This window comes from Pangasianodon hypophthalmus, chromosome 22 (assembly GCF_027358585.1).
Source record: "Pangasianodon hypophthalmus isolate fPanHyp1 chromosome 22, fPanHyp1.pri, whole genome shotgun sequence".
NCBI lineage: Eukaryota > Metazoa > Chordata > Actinopteri > Siluriformes > Pangasiidae > Pangasianodon > Pangasianodon hypophthalmus.
This window is the reverse complement of record NC_069731.1, coordinates 7,433,248-7,457,777: the sequence shown is the minus strand read 5'-3', so window position 1 is coordinate 7,457,777 and position 24,530 is coordinate 7,433,248. Positions and strand designations below refer to the sequence as shown.

At 39.3% G+C, this 24,530-nt stretch overlaps 2 protein-coding genes across 4 annotated transcripts in view; one reads left to right on the top strand and one right to left on the bottom strand.

Annotated features, from left to right (window-relative positions):
- Nucleotides 1–857: 857 nt before the first annotated feature.
- On the bottom strand, nucleotides 858–24,463 carry erp44 (endoplasmic reticulum protein 44). Of its 2 annotated transcripts, none has more exons than XM_026924803.3 (11): nucleotides 24,323–24,463; nucleotides 15,655–15,727; nucleotides 15,524–15,563; nucleotides 12,624–12,739; nucleotides 10,190–10,374; nucleotides 9,925–10,040; nucleotides 8,756–8,930; nucleotides 7,932–8,043; nucleotides 7,454–7,595; nucleotides 5,598–5,700; nucleotides 858–1,852 (listed from the first exon to the last, which is right to left on the bottom strand). In XM_026924803.3, the coding sequence occupies exons 1-11, from the start codon at nucleotides 24,377–24,379 to the stop codon at nucleotides 1,745–1,747; spliced, it is 1,227 nt and encodes a 408-aa protein (XP_026780604.1). In that variant the 5' UTR covers nucleotides 24,380–24,463; the 3' UTR covers nucleotides 858–1,744. The 2 variants fall into 2 exon arrangements, with proteins under 2 accessions (XP_026780604.1, XP_026780605.1); XM_026924804.3 differs by having other exon boundaries at nucleotides 858–1,849.
- Nucleotides 24,405–24,530, top strand: part of invs (inversin) — a 39,269-nt gene continuing 39,143 nt past the window's right edge. For both annotated transcript variants that reach the window (XM_053228035.1, XM_053228034.1), the window contains exon 1: nucleotides 24,405–24,530. In XM_053228035.1, coding sequence (XP_053084010.1) covers nucleotides 24,527–24,530 — 4 coding nt within the window. In that variant the 5' untranslated portion in view covers nucleotides 24,405–24,526.

The following is a 24,530-nucleotide window of genomic DNA, read 5'->3' as shown; positions in this document are numbered from 1 at the left end:
AATTGTTTACAGCTCAGTGCTGGCTGGAGTGAGTTTGTATCTTTAATGTGAAGAGTGGCTGGATGCTGTATGTGTGCTAGGCTCATAATAATAAAACATTATTAAATAATGATTGATAATATAAAATAAGTTTATACCTAGCAAGAAGTATGCATGGACACAAGTCTTTATGTCAACATGAGATCCTTTTTATTTAAATTACTTTTTGATAGTTTTTGATGTTAAACATCGAATGACCCGAACTTGGGGTTATGTTTTTTGGGATATATGGGGAAGCCCCGTGTAGACACAGACCTGATTTGAGCTACATGTTATCCCCCTACGCCTTCCGTGTAAGACACACAGGACTTCCCCTGAGTGTGTGTGTAGATGGGCAACTGTGTCAGATGCAGTGTGTGTAGATGGATGTGCGAGTATGTTTGACTGCCTGGAGAGGGGGGAAAGTCCCAGTGAAAACATTGACCTGACTGTCTGCGGCCAAGCCACCCCACACTTTCCACGATCACGCAGAATGGAAAAGCAGACCATCCGTGCGCCTGGTGCATGTATATGATATCATCATATCAACTGCTGTGACGGCATGGGTTTCTGCCGTGGGTGGGATGATGTCACAAAACATCAGCGCCCACCTCTCGCCACTTCCACTTTCCTCAAAGTGGGCTTCGAGTGTGAGTTTTACCAAAATAAGTCTTCAGAACGTTCCTCAATGTACACACAAGTGCTGCTGAAGTGTGAGTCACTGTTTCCATGTCAACTTCCTGCCACAGTTAAGTACACTCCTTGATCTTCAAGATTAATTAGGGTTCAAAAGGAAATCTTGCAAACATACCATCCTGTGCTGTTATCTGCAGTCAACATGAATTTGTAAATAATATTTATTAAAAAAAATGAACAAATCCTTGATTGCACTTGATATAAAATACACAAAGACACTCTAGAATCCTGTAAAATGTTTTCCCTTTAATTTTTAATTTACTTTTTTTTGTTTCCATTCCCCAGTCTGAGATTCTCTGTTCTGAGATGATGTACAAACACCCCCTCTTACAGCCCCACCCCTTATTAAGCCCCACCCCTTACCACTCCTCCTCATGGAATGGGCTGATATGAGTCCGGATTTTAACAAGCAAGGACTTTTGACGAGTCTGAAACTCCCACATTATGTAAGAATACAGACTAATAATGTACCAATGTGCTCTCTCTCACATTCACTCACACACACACACTGTCTCTCACTCTTACACACTCACACTCTCATACTACTATAGACTGAAACAAGGGACACCACAGGGTTGACCACAGAGTCATTTCCCATGATTCCCCAGGCCTTGAGTGTGTAGATCCTGCCAGGGGAGGACCATCAATGTTTATCTGCTTATTTTTCTTCTTACAGAAAAGAGACAAAAATCTAGGGGTTGAAAGAAAAAAAAAAGAGAAAAGACAAAAAAAAAAAACAACAAAAAAAAAAAACGCTTATTTAATTTAGACGACTCACCTACAGAGGACATACATATTTACAAGCTCCAAAAAAAAAAAAAAAAAGTAAAATCAATCTCTCTCTCTCTCTCTCTCTCTCTCTCTCACATTCGCTTTCATTTCTTCTTCTCCCCACACCACCAAAAAACTTCAGATATTCTTCTTCTTCTTCGTCTTCTTTTTTTTAGCCAAAATAAAAGTTATGAAAATAGAGGTGATGCAGGTGGCTGCCTGCCGGGTGTTCTGCGCTAGGTGATGATGTGAGACGAGGTCACAGTTCATCCCGATCCCTGAGGATGGTGTAACGGTTCTCGCTGGGTGCTAGCTTCTGGAATGAGCTCTCTGGAGGATTGCTGGCCACCTCTTTGTTCTCCTCCTGCTGAAACACACACACACACACACACACACACACTTCAGTTGCTTAAAGGTGACATTTACAATGTAGACAACATGGTTTTCTTTGATTCACACTCTGATTGCTTTATCACTGCAGTGGAGCATTTCTCAGCACTTCCAGCTTCCTATTTTTGTTTTTTAAATCCTCTTTTACACTGCATGATTTCTTTTAAGATGATTACTTATCACTCTGTACAAGATGATCCCACTAAAATCTTTGCTGAATTCTATAACAGGCTGTGTCAGATTATACGGTGAAGATCCTCTAATGCTAGACCTGCGATTAATGATGTTCTGCTTATGTCATCAATAAGTGCAGTCTGGAAAATGGCTCGTGAAGAAAACGGGGTCGTGTAAACAAACATTTTTCGAAGTGAGCTTGAGGTAATACTATTTCTGTCTCGTTTACGTTTCTCCATTGCCACGACCGTATTCGTAGCAGTGTCGTGAGTTTTGCGTCATCCTATTCCGTCCTCCCATTGGTTGCTTTTAGACATGTGTCTTAGCAGCAGTCACACACTAATCAAAATCATTTCTGACACTTTCTCGTCACTTTTGCGTTCCGGAGAGTTCTTTTACGGTGTGTGATTTTTGTCTGCGACAGCAACAAGTAGCTTGTGGCATAGTTACAGCATCAAGGTGCGTCACATCACCATGAACATACATACCAAATGAAAACTTGCATTGCTTAAAGGTGAATTAGGTATGATTTGTGAAATATAGGTCTGTGGGTAGAGTTGAATAAGATTTGTATGATTTTTCTTCACTCATTTCCACCCATGTACACAAAGCTCCAGCCCCAAAACTTATGGCGTGTTGAACTAGAGTTAGCTTGCTAACTAGAACTACCATTAGCAAGGACTGTCATGACATTACTTTCAAGCACACACTGACATTCAACTGCTTGAAAGCCAAGTTACAACTCTATAAACATGCTAAATTCTCCTCATAATGATTTAAGAGGATGTGAAGGGATGTTGGGGGTGTGTCTATAAAATGACTGACAAGAGGCCAATCCAAATTCCAACAAATATTCCGGACCGGAAAGCATGTTTCCAAAGTGTTTTTTTTTTTCAGCTACATAATACACATGTTCTGAAACGATGGCTTTAATTATATTTTAAAATCATTTCTACATATTTTTCCACATTGGTTATACTAGTAAGAAATGAAAAATATTTACTTTATTGCACCTTTAAGGCAATAAAGAGTAGAGATTATTTTTTATTTGGTTGTTGATTACATTTGTCTGCTAGGCAACAACAAATAAATGATAGCCTAGACATGAAATCCGCTTGTCCTGGGTGCCCAGGGTACTGATTTGTCCATCCCTGAATCACTTATAAATGAATTACTGTAAATGTAAAACTGGACTTGAATGTACACGTCTCACAGAGTTGGCGCTTTAAGGACTCTGACTCTCTGTTCTCCATGCAGACGTCAGCACTAGTTAATAGTGTTAATTATATCAAACCTGCATTAATTCCCTTAGGCTTGATCTATTTTTCCAGAACTGAGCTTCATTCTGATGTCTGGACTTGTCACATACCCGACTTTGATCATCGAAATTAACCGGCTAAAATGTCATCTAAAGCACTGGCTGTATTAAAGATAGTGACTGATCCTTTTGATGACAGTTCAAACGAAGCAGCTATCTAATGCAGTCACAAAACTAACATATACATTTCTGCTTGACGAGTCGCCATGTCTATTAATAAATATGATGAAATGCAGTAGCGTCGGCCTCCATTACATGATCCATCAAAAACAAACGCAATTTTCTTATCATTTAATACGTTCTTTAAAGTGTCAGACTGTCCTGGTGACACACAGTTTATTTTAATTAAAATAAATAAATAAATAAATTTGCATGGCTTATTGGGAGACAGCATCCTGACACTAGCTTTCTTCTCTGCCATTCCAATCAGAGTGATCATGCAACAGGGCCATTAGTGCTCTCCTCTAAGCGTGTTCAGCTGTCTAAAGCAGGTTTTACACTGTGCGATTACAGCCATCTTTTAGAGAAAAAGATTATTACTTATCCAACTTTATAAGACTAGAACAGACTCTGTGATAATATGCTCTCATCAGATTACATGATGAAGATTTTCTAATGATAGATAGAAGAAATTGTTCAACGTGGGCTTGAGATAATAAGGATATTTATTTCTCTCCATGGGGGCACGGTGGCTTAGTGGTTAACACTGTTGCCTCACACCTCCGTGATTGTGGGTTTGAATCCTTCCTCCACCCTGTGTGCGTGGAGTTTGCATGTTCTCCCTGTGCTTCGCGGGTTTCCTCCAGGTTTTCCAGTTCCCTCCCCCAGTCCAGAGACATGCGTTGTAGGCTGATTGGCCTTTCCAGATTTTCCATAGTGTGTAAGTCTGTGTGAGATTATTCCCAGCGATGGGATACACGGTACAGAAAATGGATGGATGGATTTCTCTCCATTAGCATTAGTTGTCTGTATGTTTAGTCATTGCTGCTAACATATTTGTAGCCGTCTTCCTGTAGGAGGCTTTTATGTGAGCGTCGTAGGAGTGGGCACTCTAAGGTTTTAATCTAAAATTTCTGACACTGCGCCCTCAGGACCAAAGAATTGTCTTACGATGTACAAGTTATATCTGCACTGGAAAAATCAGTTGTTGGTGACACAAATTAAGCGAGAGTTTAACTGGAGGTGTCTGATGTCCCAATACATGGTGTTTTCACCATAAATAGATGGCAGTGACCATGAAGAGCGATCATTTTTCATCTTGTTCTGACATTAACAGACAAAAATGTACTTGAACTTTTTTTTTTCCTAAGCAAGGACACACCTGATTTCTGGTCAAATATCTGGTTTTATACATGGTACCTATCCATGGCAACCATTCAGGATAGGAAGCAGCATGAAGAAACTGTCAGAGTGCAGAGCTAGCCTTTTCCCTCTCAGATTGGCAAGTTTCACAGACAATCAGGTGGGAATGAAATATATATTTCATTCAAATAGTAACACAAATGCTCAGTGTTAAATGTTGTCGCCTGACACCAAACACCTGGTACTGGCTCAGTTAAACCTGTGCATCATTATTTCTAGTGTTTTCAGTAAAGAATAACCTGTAATAGTAAAGAGTATTTAGATGGTGTTTGAGATCTTTAGTTTTACTGACAGTTGCATTGGTTTCTCTGGTTGTGCCATGCTAGTGTGATATCGACACACTCTAGCTACAGAGTGTATATAAATTCACACATTGCATCATAAACCAGATGATTTCCCTCTAGGGAAAAATTCTTGTGTGCTTGTGTGTAAAATGCATCTGTGCAGAGCATCACTGTCTCCTAGTGTTAGCATGAGCCTAAAACAATGTGTTGCTTTTTTATGTATGGGTTTACAGGGCTTGATTTACTGAAACAGAATCTAACATTTAAGCTTGTTGCAGCAGAGTGAATATCAAGTGGCTTAGGAGCTGTGGGGACGAACGAATGTGGAAATGAAACAGTCAGGTGAAAAACAGAAACGTATCACCATCCCACAGTCCTACTGGTAGTCGCCAAAACGCTTCATCTCTCATTTGCGTCAATTTACACAATTTTGGCCCCGCGTACTTCACCACTGTCAGTGGAAATCACCATTGAAAATGAATGACTTCTAGCTGCTTGATCACATCACTGTTGGTGTGAGTGAAGAGTTTGTGTTGATAAAACAACACAAACCAGACTTTTGGAGCCTGGCTGAGTTTTCTGACCTGTCCTGGAGTGCTGTCTGTGGGGTCAGGCCCATGGTGGAACTCTCGATGCAGCTTTCCTGAGTGGAGGTCCAACACAAACTGCCTCAGTTTTCCTGGAACCCTGAAAACACACAGACACAGAAAAAAAAAAAAAAGGTTTTTGTCTGAAAGCTAGCGAACAGATGAATATAAACTTGAGGAGCGGCCCTTGCTGATTTGATAAGCGATTGACTAAGAGCTCAGGAAATCCGGGCCATCTCCAAAACCACGCGCCTGTAACGAGATAACGACATTGTCTTGCTACAGACGCCACGGTAACTCAAGCTCCTGGCCAATCAGCAACATCAAAGTCTGCAGATAGGTGAGCTGATAACGCTGAGATTGAATAATGGTACACAACGATTGGTTAATGAAATACAGTGTGTGCTGAATTATGATGCTTTCTGGAAATGCACTGAATCTAGAGTCCAAACCCGATAACACTAAAACTGAAAACAAATAAGTTATGTATCCATCTGTTTATACTGTATGTATAAACACACAAACACCAAGCCATGAGGTCAAAGAAACTGCCTGCAAAGCTCAGAGACAGGACTGTGTCGAGGCACAGATCTGGGGAAGGCTACAAACATCTTTCTGTTGCATTGAAGGTTCCCAAGAGCACAGTGGCCTCCATAATTCTTAAATGGAAGACGTTTGGAACAAACAGAACTCTTCCTAGAGCAAACCAAGCCACTGGGGAAAAAGGGCCTTGGTAAGAGAGGTGACCAAGAACCCGATGGTGACTCTGATTGAGCTCCAGAGATCATGTGTGGAGATGGGAGAAACTTCAACATCACTGCAACACTACACCGATCTGGGCCTTATGGCAGAGTGGCCAGACGGAACCATCTCCTCAGTGCAAGACACATGAAAGGCCTCTTGGAATTTGCAAAAAATTTTTCAAATTTCATGTTTTCATGCTTTCGTTTGTCTTGCACCGAGGAGAGGCTTCCGTCTGGCCAGAGTGTCCTGGTTGTTCCAAACTCCCTCCATTTAAGAATTATGGAGGCCACTGTGCTCTTGGGAACCTTCAGTGAATTAAGAATTATGGAAATATTTTTGTAGCCTTCCCCAGATCTGTGCTCAACACAATCCTGTCTCTGAGATCTGCAGGCAGTTCCTTTGACCTCATGGCTTGACTTTGGCTCTGATATTCATTATCAGCTGGTAGACCTCATATAGACACGTGTGTGCCTTTCCAAATCATGTCCAATCAATTGAATTTGCCACAGGTGGACTCCAATCAAAGTGCAGAAACATCTCAAAGATGATCCAGAGAAATGGGTTGCACCTGAGCTAAATTTCAAGCGTCATAGCAAAGGGTCTGAATACTTATGTCAGTGAGATATTTCAGTTTTTTCTTTTTAATAAATTTGCAAAGTTATCACAAATCTGGTTTTCACTTTGGCCTTATGGGGTATGAATATAGATTGATGTGAAAAAAAAAATTAAAGCATTTTAGCATAAGGCTGCAACATAACAAAATGTGAAAAAATGAAAGGGGTCTGAATACTTTCTGAATGCAGTGTACATACATACATACATACACACAAAAATACACTGCCTATAAAAGACACTGTTCACTCAAATGCTGCTTAAATTAATTAAAGGAACTAGCTAAAAGTTAAGGCCTAGAGCACTAGTGTGTGTGTGATGGTTTAAGGGTGAAGGCATAATTAGTATTTAATTGGTAGGTATCTGGAGCTGGAGATAACCTGCAAGGAGGTGGGGCTGAAATTATTCTCTACATTCATTCAAGTACTAACACACACACACACACACACACCTAATTAATAAGACTCTGTGAGGAAGAGAGTGAGACAGGTACTTACGAGAGGTCGCTGAATTCTGGGAAGACATACATGTGGCGAAAACTGTCTATAGCAATGACGGGGCAGTCGGCAGGAGTCTTCTGGATGTGTAGCAGAGGGTGCCGAAACTTATCGCAATCAGCATGCAAGAAATTTATAGAGCCTGAGACGCAAACACACAGACAAAGAGAGAGATTAGGGCAAACGAGATACTTCAAGCATAGTCAATATTTATGACTCAACATCACAGCTATCTATTCCAATACAAATATAATATATATTTAACTCCAGAATTATTGGCACCGTTGAAAGGATGTTCTGTAAATAAATTTAATATTCAAATAACCATCAGAGTTAATGAACAGAGTTTTGGTTAACCTCTTAAAGAACTGGGTATTCGAATATCTGTGAACACCCCTAGTGTTTGCCGTTCTCTTTCAGAACCCATGACCTCAGCTGTATGTGTACCCTTCTTTTCATGCCTGTCTTGTGTACACACCCTTCTCTGTGATAAGCTGGCGTGCCACCTCCTGCTGGAACTTTTCTAGACTTTCTGTATCCTCCTTCTGATGGAAGAGGATCAGGAATGGAATGCCTTCTTCTGTCAGCTCCTACACACACAGAGAAGTAACTATACATTCAGTTAAATTCAGTTAATTCAATTCAGTTAATTCTGAGCATGAATGTATGTCTTTCTATCTAGTTGCTAGCTTAGATTTATCACATTTCATCACAGACACATAACAAAGACCTTTTCATAGCCTAATAAGTGAATCACTGTACCCTTACATCTGTTCACTTGCTCATTCCAATCAGCCAATCATGTGGCAGCAGAATAACGCATAAAATCCGTGCATCTAAAGGCCAAGTGATTAAGTTCATACCAAACATCAGAATAGGAAAAAAATGTGAAAAGTCTCTGTGCAGGATGTGCTTGTTTGAGTATTTCAGAAACTGTGAGATGAAAGAGGTCAGAGAATGACTGGACTGGTTTGAGCTGGCTAGAAGGCTACGTTAACTGAAAAAACCATGGTGAGCAGAAAAGCATCTCAGAACACACCAAACATTGGGTTCCACTCTTGTCAGCCAAGAACAGGAATCTAAGGTTACAGCGGGCACAGACTCACCGAAACTGGACCGTTGAGGATTGGAACAAGACCAGGCGATGATGGGCCTGAAACTCGAGTTGTACCTGCATGATTTTCTGCATTGAGCTGCTGCCACATTGGCTGACTGGATAATTGTATGAATGAGCAGGGGTACAGGAGTTCCTTATAAAGTGGTTGGTGAGTGTATTTATGTATGTGTGTTTATATATTTTACCTCTCCATTCTCGAAAGTGATCTCTCGGACCAGTGGCACACACTTGTCCTGCACCCATGCGTACGTCAGGTCAAAGTTTGTGAGTGAGCCGAGATACACCATGTCAGGAACAGTCTCTCCTATTGGCTTATAGATAATATTATCACCACTGAACCTCTCGGGCTTAGACACCTCACTGAACGAGAAAGAAGAAAGAAGGGGGGGAAAAGAAATTAATAAGTGTAATGCCTCAGTAGGACTCAAAAGCCAAGAAGTCATATCTACCCTGTGTTATGTTGAGTCAAATGCCTATGAGAGCAACTACAGAATGTTAACAACTGTTAGGCTCGGTTCTAACAAGACATTTTCGGTTTGTTCATTATGATTCAGTCATAATGTCATAATTCCCCTTTTTTTCCACCTTCAACAGCAATAAAAAAGTCATATCTGTGAGACAACCCATCACATGCTTTAGCACTAAAATGAACAACCTACAGGCACAAGACTTCATTAAAGCACTTCTGCTGTTTTTTTTTGCAGCTATTGGCACTTTTGTGTGAGTATGTGTGATGTGTGTGTACATGGAAAGGAGCTTGCAGCAATCAAAAAAAAAAAAAAACACACCAGGGCTGTGGACCAAATCTGATTTGTCCTCATACCTGAATGAAACAGATTTTTTTTGTCCTGACAGCATAAACAGTAAAATTAATTAATTAATTAATTAATTAATTAATTAATTAATTAAAAAAAAAAAAAAAACACAATTTTGGGTCATGGAGAATTTATGTTGGGTGGAGTGTTCTTGGTTCTGTCAAGAAGTCAATGTGTTGGTGAATCTCTTCGTGTCTGGAGTGACGTGATTGTCACAGAAACACACTTTGCTCTAATAAAAAGCAAGCTGCAATTGTGAGAAAATATTTCAAATGAGGGGGAAAAAAAAATCGGAAGAGTAATCGGCTTTATTTATAAGTGTGGATCTTTCACACCATTCAGCTTGCTTTAACACTGGACAAATGAACCCTGCCTAAGGGGCATGTAGGGTGCTCATAATACTCTTTCAAAAATTGGACAGAAATATGGAAAAATATGAAAAACTGTAAACAAACGTCAAGCACTAAATTTGAATTTAGGAAACTCCCTCAATTTCTGTCTTATTGCATTGATAAGGAAAGTGATCTTAATATTCTTACTCAAATGCTGCCAGGAAGACGCAGTCATCTCTCAAGATATTGGCCACGCGTTCATATGTGCGGTAGTTCTCAGAGTTCTTCTGCTCAAAGTAGCCGATGATGGTTCGCTTACTCCTCTGAAACAGCGAAGGGAGAAGAAAGAATGAGAGGGAAAGAAAGAAAAGGAGTGGTCTTGTATTGCAAAAAATGTCACATCCTGGACAATGCAGCTCATTGTGCATGTTTGTGCGTGTGTGTGTGAATGCAAGCGAGTGCGTGTACTCACATCTACTTTGTTGACCTCTTCCAGGTTGTGGATTTCTGTGATCGGGTCCACTTTCTGTTGCCGGATGAAGTCTGCGATGGCTGACACTGACCTTTGACCTCGGTACTCCCTCTTCATCATCATCCCATTTCTGAAGAGCTTCAGGGTCGGGTACTTGCTGATCCTGTAGCGTTGTGCTATATCAGCTAGAAAGAGAAAGCATGCCAACGTTTATATAGCAACGTGCTCTAATGTGCTGTAAAAAAGCTTGGGTGCTAAATTGTTAGTTAGTAATGTATTAATTAGTAATGTATTAGTAATTAACAAGACATTTTAATTCTTTCTACCACAGCACTGTTGAATTCTTGATTGTGCTTGGTCAGAAGGTGATGATTAATTTGCATCTCAGAATGCACACCATGTCAAACCTTAATGCGGATGGGCTACTAGAACAGAAGACCACATCAGGTTCCACTCCTGTCAGCCAAGAACAGGAATCTGAGGCTTCTGGAACACTTTAATTCCAATTCAATTCAATTTTATTTGTATAGCGCTTTTAACAGTGGACATTGTCACAAAGCAGCTTTACAGAAATAAACAGATTCAAATTAAATTAAACCAAAATAAATTGTAAATATGTGAATTTATCCCTAATGAGCAAGCCAGATGTGACAGTGGCAAGGAAAAACTCCCTGAGACGATATGAGGACGAAACCTTGAGAGGAACCAGACTCAGTAGGGAACACATCCTCATGTGGGTGCTAATGGATAGTGCAATTTTAAATAAATCCCTTCTATAACTGTGTACTATACGGACAAATATTGCAATTGTGGAACCAGTAAATTCATCAGTTTTCACAAGAAGTCTGGTTTTTTTAAACATATCCCCTGTCCGCTGATGGAGTCCTGAGTGCAGGAATCTCTCGGACTGGAAAAAGACCAGCTGATGTTGCACCAATCTTCAACTGTTGAGTCTATGTGCCCACTGTAACCTCAGAACTCCTGTTCTTGGCTTACAGGAGACGAACCCAATGTGGTCTGCTCCTCTTGTAGCTCAAGGTTTGGCATGCTGTGCTTCCTGAGATGCTTTTCTGCTCACCACAGATGTAAAGAGTGGTTATTTGAGTTACTATAGCCTTCCTGTCAGCTCAAACAAGTCTAATCATTCTCCTCTGTCCTGGCTCATCAACAGGGCGTTTCCACTCACAGAACTGCCACTGACTGGATGATGTCTGATATTAACATTACCTGAAGTTTATTAGATAACTGCAACTTTACTGATGTTCCTAACACATTTGATGGTGAGTGTATATAGATAGACGAAAGGACGACTATAATAAAACAAAGACATATCTATCTCTGAAAATAATCATGAAATGTACAGCAAGCATGATCTACAAAAGGATTTGCAAATAATGAAACACAAAGCTAACATTCTGTATTTTAACCTCATTTTAATTTGTTGATCTGAAATCCGAATTTTATATAGGCAACAATGATGACTGGTTATATTTCTCTGACATAAGGCTCAAGCTTTTCACTGCACATTTGCTGCATTCTATGAAAATTTGTTTTTCGATTAAAGCTCCTTAATCAAGCGAATTTAGCACATTTCCTTTAACGGTGCATAAACTAAATTATAAAATTACAATGTTACCGAAGCCACAGCCTCTCTAATTTGCCCTTCTTTTTTTTTTTTCCTTTTAAGTCAGCCTATGGTTGGTTGAAAGTCTGTCTGTTTCAGTATTTTTGGTTGGGACAGTTTGCAAAGTCATGAGTATACGTTTACACAGATCTTTATCACTACACTTTTTCTGTGACTTGGTGTTTTAGACTTGTCACACGCTTACTTCCTGCAGAAACTACAGGTTTTCAATTCAAGGAAGTACAAAAGATGTGTTTTACATAGAAAGCAAACGGTTTGTGTTCTAAAACAGTCAGAGGAAGTGAACTAAGTGTATCTCCATTCAAGCAAATCATGGCTGCGTTTCTTAGATTTATTCTAGCATCGTAGCCTGAACCATATACTCATAATGGTTATGGATCCTAGTAAAGTTGCTTGTGTATTTACAAAAAAATGGACAAAATGAAACAAACTGAATAAAATGAAAAGAAGTGTAGCTGAACAGCAAGTGAGTGGAAGATGAGAAAGAGGAGCAGAAGACAGAAAAAGCGAGAGTGAAGATGAAAGCAAACCCCATACTGAGGGTTAAATACTCCAAAGCTCATCGGGTGGAATCTAGCTCTGTCTGTCACACACGGACAAACGTGCAGCAACACACACGCTCACACAGTGGGGGATCTTTGAGCCGCCTTTACTTCACAGAAGATGCAGTTTTGTCATTAAACCATCAAACACTTTATGGGTCATCAATAATTCTGTTTAATTTACTTTATCTGAAAGGCTAAACTGGTGTGTGTGCGCGCGCGTGTGTGTGTGTGTGCGTGCACTCACTATGTTGGTCACAGTCCACACGGGCAAACACCACCTGTGAATGGTCTGGAAATTCTTCTCTCACCACATTAGAGGCTTCCTCGAAGATAGGGTGTAGCATTTGACTGAACCGACACCTGAACATACACATGCAAACGCTAGTTTTAGACAAATGGTTTAGGACGAAAGAAATCCACATACACATGCACATAAACACCACATGAAATAAACGATTTAATCCTAAACACTACTATTAAAGGTACATGACTAATAATCCAAGATTTTGAATATGAAAAGGACAGTGAGGGGAAAAAAAACTAGGTGAGGAATCGTTTATATCTTCTAAATGCAAATGATAGCAGGGAATAACTTATTTCATGGACACAACATTATGTACCTAGAAACAGAAAAAAAACTACACCGAGTTTTTTAATAAAGAAAAATGTGTTTTACTCCTTACATACTACACTTCTGCTATGAAATAAAACTGTAACTTTAAACCTAATCCTAAACCCTAACCAACGACACCAATGTCTTAACGGTTAGATTATGAAATAAAAGGAGCGCACTTATAAGTACACTTATGTTTTATGTTACTGCAAAAAAAAAAAAAAAACAAGGTATTTTGCCAACTAGGGACACACAGTCCATGTATGTTGCATTCACTTGTTTTTCTTTTTCAAAATGACAATTGGAAAATAAGGAAACAGTTTTTTATTCTATTTTTTGCTTTTCTTGGGACGCACTAAAATACACTATATTACCAAAAGTATTCGGTCACCCATCCAAATGATCAGAATCAGGTGTCCTAATCACTTGGCCTGGCCACAGGTGTATAAAATCAAGCACTTAGGCATGCAGACTGTTTTTACAAACATTTGTGAAAGAATGGGCCGCTCTCAGGAGCTCAGTGAATTCCAGCATGGAACTGTCATAGGATGCCACCTGTGCAACAAATCCAGTCGTGAAATTTCCTCGCTCCTAAATATTCCACAGTCAACTGTCAGCTTTATCATAACAAAATGGAAGAGTTTGGGAACAACAGCAACTCAGCCACGAAGTGGTAGGCCACGTAAACTGACGGAGAGGGGTCAGCGGATGCTGAAGCGCATAGTGCAAAGAGGTCGTCGACTTTCTTCACAGTCAATTGCTACAGAGCTCCAAACTTCATGTGACCTTCAGATTAGCCCAAGTACAGTACGCAGAGAGCTTCATGGAATGGGTTTCCATGGCCGAGCAGCTGCATCCAAGCCACACATCACCAAGTGCAATGCAAAGCGTCGGATGCAGTGGTGTAAAGCACGCCACCACTGGACTCTAGAGCAGTGGAGACGCGTTCTCTGGAGTGATGAATCACGCTTTTCCATATGGCAATCTGATGGACGAGTCTGGGTTTGGAGGTTGCCAGGAGAACGGTACATTTCGGACTGCATTGTGCCGAGTGTGAAATTTGGTGGAGGAGGAATTATGGTGTGGGGTTGTTTTTCAGGAGTTGTGCTTGGCCCCTTAGTTCCAGTGAAAGGAATTTTGAATGCTTCAGGATACCAAAACATTTTGGACAATTCCATGCTCCCAACCTTGTGGGAACAGTTTGGAGCGGGCCCCTTCCTCTTCCAACATGACTGTGCACCAGTGCACAAAGCAAGGTCCATAAAGACATGGATGACAGAGTCTGGTGTGGATGAACTTGACTGGCCTGCACAGAGTCCTGACCTGAACCCGATAGAACACCTTTGGGATGAATTAGAGCGGAGACTGAGAGCCAGGCCTTCTCGACCAACATCAGTGTGTGACCTCACCAATGCGCTTTTGGAAGAATGGTCAAAAATTCCTATAAACACACTCCTCAACCTTGTGGACAGCCTTCCCAGAAGAGTTGAAGCTGTAATAGCTGCAAAAGGTGGACCGACATCATATTGCACCCTATGGGTTAGGAATGGGATGGCACTGAAGTTCATATGTGAGTCAAGGCAGGTGACCGAATACTTTTGGTAATATAGTGTATGTTGCATTCACTTGTTTTTCTTTTTCAAAATGACAATTGGAAAATAAGGAAACAGTTTTTTATTCTATTTTTTGCTTTTCTTGGGACGCACTAAAATATATTCAAAAAAATTATACAAAGTCTAGAAATCAAATATTCATGAATCCAAATATGACAAAAACGCCCACTGCAGTGATTTCAGTGATCTTTAAGTACAGTAAGCTATTCTACAGTATTCTACACTCTATTTTCTCTGATTAATACGTTTACTCTGGAATGTTATTCTGTTTTCATAAAAGATATGATTAAAAATGGCATCAACATGTACAAAAATACATTTTGGGTGATTAAAATTTTCTTAATTTGCAGCACATGGAAAATTTCGGTTGCTTCGGTCACCCTCTTATGATTTTTAAAAAGGACGTACTGATCCATTTTAGCAGTACATCAGGCACTAAAAGAGATTTTTAATCTACCAGTAATTGCTAATATACATTCGATGATTCATTTTACACCAAAAATGACTCTGAAGTGATGAAAAATAAGCAAAGCAGAATTACAAGAGCTTGTTTTAAAACCAAAAACACATCTTTTTTAAAACATTTTGCACATCTTGCATGCACATACATTTTTTTTGAAAAATGAATGAATGCAAGACCATGCACCAATCCTAATTTTTCATTTGTCGATCAATAAGGGCAAATCATAATTTAATTAGCTGGCCTACAAGCGCAAATGTAAAAGCTTAAATGCGCCAGTGCCAAATAGTTAATCTCCCCTTGTTAGATCAACTTTTATTTTAAAAGGCCAACTTTACGTCAACGTCCAACAAGCATATTTAGGCATTTTTCTTTTCTCTTTTTTTTACCGTTCCCATTTGAAAATGCCTGATAACAGACATAAAAAAGTGTACAAAACCACACAGTGCCATACTCACCAGTCTGCATAAAAGTTGACTAAAGCCACTCCAGCATTGTCTGTAGAAGAACACATTGCATTTCAGTTAACCGTTTGCAATAAACATATAACCTGTGCACACACACATACACACACAAAACAAGCACTTACTGAGAATGTCGTCAATGTTCCCTGCATCCAGACTGGTGATCTCTCCTCGCCCTGGAGTGTACAGCCCAGTAATCTGTAAAAACCCAACAAAAGACACGACATTGTTACCTCAACGGTGAAATCTAAGCAGGATTAGGACAAAGATTTTTAGTCTGACTCAGCACTCAGCAGGAGTGTGTGTAGAGTTTCACCTTACAATGAAACACTCTTTTAGAGGTGAAGAACCATAAACACCTAGCTGAGTGGAGTGATTGTTAATTGGTCTGATGGTGAAGTGTGTTAAAGAGGTACTCAAACTAAACACTGAAGAGGATTGTGAATTGAATATGTAATCTGATATATCACATTTGAAGAACAGGTTAGGCTGTTCCACTCTTCGCAAACAATAAAGACAAATTCATATTAGAATATATGTGACAGAGCAACTAATTATGTGCATTGATACAAACTATGAAAAATTAACCAGTACTTGAATCCCTGAGAGGCGACTTTACGTAGCTGAGGTCTCTCTGCTGACGAAGCAACGTGTTTGTGCCCTCGACAAAAAATCCCTGGCTAACAGTTTGCTGTTTTCCTGCCACACATCAAGACTTCCTTTAATTCTGGCTAGCATCTTTATTTTTACTCGATTACATGTTTAAATGTCAGGTGACTGCGTGTCGTGCTAGCATTATAGCGTTATATACCAGTTTCTTCTTTGCACTGCTGCTCAGTTTATCAATCAATCAATCAATCAATCAATGTTTACTTATAAAGCACGTTTAAAACCAACCAAGGTTGACCAAAGTGCTGTACAAAGAATAAAACTATGAAAAATACAAGATTTTAGAAATACAAGTAAAACTACAAGAAAAACAAAACAACAAAGTAAAGCAAATACAGTAGTAAAACAGTGATCAAACCAATGTTCATGGAATATTGAAGGCCTGAGAGAATAAATATGTCTTCAAAGCAGACTTGAAAACTGAAATAGCAGGAGCTAATCTGATATGGAGAGGTAGACTGTTCCAGAGTTTCGGACCGGCGATCGCAAAGGCACGATCACCTCATGTTTTAAGTCTGGATCTGGGAACAGAAAGTAAGCCAAGTTCATCAAGTTTAGTCCCTGTTTCCACATCCTGATTCTGGAAAGATTGCCTAGCATCCTTTCAAGCTATTACGCCTAATAAAACTATTCCTACCAACATCCACAGCGTATCCTCGGTTCATGTGCGTAGTGCAGCAGGTGGTGGGATTCGAAAACAATTAGCCTGAGGCACAGCAAGTTTCTTTGCGCCACAGAGAAATACACCAAACGACTGGGGCGTTACACGTTTAAACAATATTAAATATTTTCTTTTTGCGAAAGTCAACAAGACGTAGAGTTCTGTCTCTGGTTGTTGTACAAATGAAGCAGAAAACAGTGACCATTATATATCAACTAACTACTGAACCTGCTTACCCGGCAACTGAAAAACTAATAGAACTAATCTGAGACAACATTTAAAGAATAAACACACAAAAATCTTCACTCAGCTCACACTATCCACCGTGTCTGTCAGACAGCAAGCTCAACAAGAACACAGGTGTGTCAAATCACAGTTTCCAACCATTTTACGAGTACACCAAATACTAGCAGGGTGAAAAAATAATTCTTAGATGCACTGTGATTCTCTCTCTAACAATTCTGCACTGACGCTCGCAGTCCTAAACCTTTACACAGGCTTATCAGGGTTTATCGTCGCTCATATTTGGTCTGCGGCACTACCAACATGAACCATACATTCAAAGCATGGATGAATTCCAACACACACAACATCTATCTGATACTAACTCCCTAAAAACAACATGCTGCGTTCGACTAAAATTTGTAGCTCGGAATTACTGACCTCTGACTAGAAAAACAACAAAGAAAACTCGGAATTCCTACTCAAGAACTCGGGGTGGTCTTGTCAACTCTGAGCTCAGCAAGTGACGTCAAATCAACATGGCTGCACACAGCACCAGGACTTTTTACTTTTAAACGAGTTACGCTGTATATACAACTATTTGCTTTAGATCAATCAACTTACAAACTATTCGCTTGTAATATCTATAAACATTGACTATAGAATTCACTGTTTTGAGAATATAAATACACACTCATTACAGTTAACTGGCTAGATTTAGACAGACTTTGAGGCATCCATTAGAGCAGATTTAATACTTTTAATAAAAACTTATGAAAATGATGCACTAAGAAAAATGAACACTCGTTCCTGATTCACATGCAACCCGTGAACCATACATGGCAGGCCGGATACATACATACAGACACACACACACACACACACACACATATATATATATTTGTGTGTGTATATATGTATGTGTCCGGCATATACAGACACACACACACACACACACACACACACACACACACACACACATATTATATATATATATATATATATATATATATATATATATATATATAGCTACATTATAATACTTTAATATATGATGCATAACAATATTGACAGAAAAGCGAGAATTCTGTATTTGTGAAAACTTCAAGTAGTTAAAAAGGAACAAGAGGGAAAACAAAACAAAATATCTTTTTTTTTTTGGAATTACACTGAACTGGTGTGTTCTCTCTTTACCTCAGAACAAACTGAAATGGCAGGTGACAAAAATGCTAGGTTAAAACTCCAAAGAAACTGTACTTGTCACATGCAAAGTCCAAGGACGTTCCAAGGAATATTCAAACAACTTATTTAGATGTAAAAAGTGTTGAACATATGAACCTAAGACCCTTGGATTTAACATCATCTGATGCAAATATTTAAGGAAAAAAAAAAAAAAACAAGTCATGCAGATCCTCTGAGGTTACCTGCTCTTTTAATTCAGTTGTGTTTACATGAGAAACATCCACTGCGTTCTATCACACTTTCACTAACCATCACTGAAAATATCCCTGCTGGGTGGAATTTTTTTTCCCTATCACCAACTACCTGACCTATGATGTCATCGCCGACCCAATGTCCTTTGCTGTAGGTGTGGAAAGTCCATGAGAAGTCCAGAGGTTGTGTGTGTCTTCAATGCATCATGCTTGCATGTCAACAAAATGGAAGTAAGGCAAACTGACGGTGTGTCTCATTCAGCTCCCCAGTTCAGCAGTCAGGGCACTGATCAGGGAGTCGGCCATTTTGAGGGCTGTCTCAATCGCAAAATTCTTCCCTCCCTAAAAAATTCCCACAATGCACCGCAAAAACCAGGGAGCATCCATGCTCAATATGTTCGCTTTCTGCAAATGACGTCATGTTTTCTGAAGCCTCTCGGCTCGAAAAAAAAAAAAAAAGGGATGAACTCAAAGCCAATTTCCGTCTACTAATGTAAGTAGTTTTTATCGTTGATGTAGTTCTCAAATGATTACTTACGTTAACTTTATTTGATGTTCTATATACGGTTTGCTTGAGTCTAATGACTTTTAAGTGTTTTTAATTTTTTTTTTTTTAAAAAATCCACTAGCTAGCCTATGATCCTGCTTGACGTACCATGACAGAAATGCGCGAGATTAAGCTAACAAATTTATATGACATATAAAACTTAAATATTTGTAACTTTTTAATTTTCGGTGACGTTTTACAACGTGAGTACGTAGTCATAAATTGTCGCCGGAAATTGAGTTATCGGTGTCCCAGTGTATAGTGAGCCAGGGTCCTTACCAGTGCCTGAACTCATATACTGATATATGTACACGATATACTGATTCACCACCTAGGGAGCTGATTGAGACACACCATGAGTCTTTTGCTCTGATGATTTCTGTGTAATAGTTTATTCTCTCACTAAGGCATGTTAAGGTTTGAAATTTCCACAGTATGCTAACCGAAATATTTTTAGACTCAGGATTAATTGAGTAATTAAAAAGACACAAGCTGGTAGTTAAAATGAAAGGAAATGTTTATTACGAAGATTAAGTGCCCTAATTGTTTTTCTTTCTGGCAGATTTCCAGACGCTTTTCCGTTGAGTAATATTGCCGGAGGACGTCTGTAGTAAACATGATCAATTCACAGGGGTCTTCACGATGAACACATGCTTGTCACATTAGAAATTCCATGTGTACTACATACACCTCATCTGAATACATACGGATTATTTTGACCTTTATTATGAGCGCTTGTTGGAGGGCTTATACTGAAGAAAAAGGTTGTAACGCAATCTTTACTGACATTTCAACTCAGACAGGATATATATATTACGAGGGGTTATTCCTACTGGACGGTTTATAGAAGGTAAATGGTGCAATCTTTCCTGTAGCATGCATGCACAGTTTAAAAAAAAAAAAATCAGTAAAATCCCAGAGATACTCCAGTAACAATGAAAACACCATAATATCTCTTACTCTGTGAATATTTATCGTTCTGTAACTATAAGATGAAAGAGAGAGAGGCTGTGAAGAAAAGCTTATTGGCATGCTGAGCCAATAAAAAAAATCCTGTTGATCAGATGGTTACCTTACTGTTGATTAAAATGTGCTTAAATCTGTATTTTCAACAGTAAGATCATATCATCTGATCATACACCGTGACTAGCTGTCGTGAAACCGTGACACTGTAACGACCCTACTTGTGTTTAATATCAGTATAGCGTGAGGAACAAAATCCATCCCTTTAGACGGAGCAGTCATTCCGGATCTGCTTCTCTCAAGATGATATGATATTATCATATTCATATCTGTGGTACTAGTAATAAAGATTTGCATGCAAGTACAAATACAGCTTGATAACCATTTCATAGGTAATGTGAATGAATGTGGCATCCCACAGGTCCCTGTTCCTGGTCTGCTCTTGTTCATTTTGAATGGTAACTAGGATATTGATTCTCAGGCACAGATAAAGCCCGCATGGCACTCACTCAGGAACATTTCAGCCAGTGGTTTTCATCCAATGTGCTATCTTATTGTATTTATGGTTACCTGTGAAGGTTCGTCTTTTACCAATACTATAACACTGCCATTTACCTGGGGATCAATAAAGTTTCTTTCTATCTATCTATCTATCTATCTATCTATCTATCTATCTGTCTGTCCAACAACTCATAGCTATTATCTTTGCCAGTCCTTCCCATTTTCTATATGCAGTTGGTAAGATACTCTATCTATCTATCCATCCATCAATTCATAGCTATTATCTTCGCCAGTCCTTCCCTTGATCTATATTCAATCAGCGAGTTACTCTATCTATCTCGATCTATCGATCTATCCATCCAACAATTCATAGCTATTATCTTCGCCAGTCCTTCCCATGATCTGTATTCGATTGGTGAGATACTCTATCTATCTATCCATCCATCCAACAAGATAGCTATTATCTTCGCCAGTCCTTCCCATGATCAGTAAGATATCAGTAAGATACTCTATCTATCTATCTATCTATCTATCTATCTATCTGTCTGTCTATCCAACACTTCATAGTTATTATCTTCGCCAGTCCTTCCCATGATCTATATTCTATCAGCGAGGTACTGTACAGTTTTATTTCTAGAATGGTTAAGGACTACCGCAAATCATGCTACTGGTTCTGAATCCCACTGCCTGCTGCACTACACACACTGGCAAAGATGCGAACATGATGAAATACACGTGGTAGGTTTACTGACCATTGAGTAGCAGTAGCAGACCATTCACAGTACTGTAAGTGATTTCAAATGACCTAAAGTCATAATTACAAGTGATGGACCATATTTTCCTGATATCTAACACCACAGTAAATGGTTTGAGCTGGGTTTAAAAAAATAAAAGGTGTGTCTTATCTGTAATCTAATCTCTGGCAAAATTAAACGTAGTAGAAAAAAATGAATTAAAGGAGCGCAGAACGGATGCCACATGTGCTATCCTGTATCAGGAATTTACTTAAGGATTAGTTTATATTTGCTTAAGGATAGGTCGCACACGTTCATAAAACATTTTTTGTGCACACACAGAACTGTAACGCTACATTACCTGATTACAATTGCAGAACAGGTCATTATCTTCATCTGAGATCTACTTGAAACAGAGCTAAGCATCTCGGTGTGTTTCTAACATGATAGTGAGCCCACTGACCCTGTAAAAAGAATCTAACCCACCATAATAACATATTTAAACACATACACACACACACACACAGACAGTCCGCAAGCCATATGGCAAGCACAGCCATATTGTTGGCAGCCAGTGAACAGCACTGCTTAAAATCGTCAACTAATCTCACTCCTACTGTCAGCAAAACATAACAGAAGTACAAACGAGCCAATTCCAAGATTAATCCACAATCCACACAATACAGCATGCTGCCATAGTTAGACCTCCTAAGATCCTGGCATAATGAGAAGAGCCACACCAACTGCCACAATAGACATAACAGATGAGGTAATACATAAAAGGAAGCCTAATGGACTGTTCGTGAAACGTACACGAGTTGAACCACTGCGTTATAACAATGGCATCCTGAGACTTGTGCTCTCATACTGAAGATATTGTGATGTTTTGCTCTAAGGCTAGACAGGAACTTCTCAGAATGCCATGTTCATAAGTTCTACTGAGGTTTAATGTGATTCCTCGACTCACAACGCTATTGTTCAGCAATAGCTTCAAGCAAAACAAATGCAAAGCGAGTCGGAAAATAGTTTCACTATCACAGTTATCTGTGATCACTGTTCCGCAGGTGTCAGCGAATCCTCAAGCGAACAAGCGGCATACAGGTCAGCATTACAAGAATTCAGCATGCCACTTCTTTGGCAGGGAAAATAATTAGCCAGAAAATGACATTTTAACAAACACAGTTGTCCTGACGCCAATATGGGTGTGTATATGAATATCTGTATGGCTATAAATGGGTAAAGTCTGGTTAAAATTTATATTTTTATACTAATACTAATTATTCAAAATGATATGAAGAAGAAGGTCATTTTAAAGGTACAAACGTCAATTATATTTTCTTACTAATAATACGAATAAGCTGGAAAAATATGTTGAACATGACAAAAAAATGAGGGTTTAAGCTGTGAGCTCAGGACAAAAGCTTTACATGGCTGAGAAAACCAGTTTGGAAAATTCTGTTATGGGTCAGAACGCAAGTCAGTCATTTTATAGACACTTCCTCACATCCCTTCACTCCGCCCCCTGCTAACACACTAATATCGCAGCTTAGCACTCGTAAGAGCTTATTACGAAGAAAAGCAGACTGCAACTGCACTCGTGATCATTCTAATAAATCGTTATGAGCCGGATTATGTGTGTATATAGTGTTATATAGTGCACGTGAAAGTGATGTCATGAGTCCTTGCTAGTGCTGTAGGATCTGAGGGTCAAGCTTTGTGTTCATGAGCGGGGAAAGGGGGGTTGGGCTTAATGAGTTCTAAAAAAAAAAATTTTTTTTTTAAACTTGAAAATTTTGAATCTAACCTAATGCACCTTTAATTAATAATACTTAAAGCTTATTTTTCACCTATATATATATAAATATATATAAAGTGTGTGTGTGTGTTTTTTATCCACTGTCTCTGGTGTGTGTACAGCTATTTTATAATCATAAAAATATTTTTATTTATTTTTTATTACTATTATTCATATAATAACATTTTATTTTACAAGTTTACTGTCCCAGCAGCAAGGCCTGTGTTACCTTTACATCACTCTGAGCACAGCGCAGCGCTTCAAACTAGTTCCGGGTTGCCAGCCAATAGGATTAGGCCACAACAGAGAACTCGACCAATCAGATTTTTTCTACCGGAGTGGCTGCAAGGGAACGGAATGCATCCCAAAATAACTCCGTAAACTTGGGTTAAGTCAAATACCACATTCGATGGTTAAGACGAAAAAAGGCTAAAGCGGCCAGTTAAGTGGTTGTCTTCGCTAAATGACGCGCACAGACATCAAGAGAACTTCCTGATATGATTTTTCTGCTTGGGTTTCTATTAAAATTACTCGGTACTGAAGCCTTGCTTCAATTCCTGCTTTCACACACGGAGCACCTACACAGCCGAATGTTACGCCGCGTAAATTACCGTAATAACCACAAATGAACGAGGTTTCTTTCCAGATATCAGTATTTGTAAACAGAGCTTTGGCTTGAGCCAGAGTAGCTACTTTATTATCCTTAAAACAGCTCCAATATACCATGAGCTTTCTTACATTCCCTCACTGCTACAGAACTAAGTTAACTCGTAAAAAAGAAATAAAAGGTTTGTAAATAATGCAGCGTTCACTAAGCCGCACTGTGAGCCAGTGAGATGCACAGAGAACAGATCCAGTTTGCCAGCTACTTAACTGATAGACCTGTTTGAAAAACTTATCGCCACGTTGATTTACTTGCCGGATGTCTTAATAACACTTAGAAAAGTAACCAGTCATGCTAACTAGCTAGTAACCCATCAGTCAGATCAGTGCACACACAGCTAGCCGGGTTATAATGGAAGTGGATATAAGGCTTACTTCATATTAAAATGATACACGCTATACAAGATCACTAACATCAGTTTGCACCTATGATATGACTTGATATGATATCTATAACTTAAGTTTGCAATGCACTGTTAAATCTCAGGATATGCACTCAACTCCTGGCTAGCGTTAGATGCTAACTAGTTAGCTTGCTAGCATAACTTCTAGTGCAACAGAAGTCCCAGGGATGATGAAGTGCACACAGATGCACGAGCGCTTACCAGTAGTATGGTGAAATAGTGGAGTTCAGAGGCGGGCGTGAATGAAGTTAATTTCATTGTACAGTGGAGTTTATTAGGATTATGATGTTAAATATTTCCAGTCTCTCGACACCACCTCCTCTCCTCTGCCGCAAGGAAACGACGGACGGTACACCGAGCCGAGTCCCGGAACTTCAGGGAATTCCGGATGTCTACACATGAATCATGG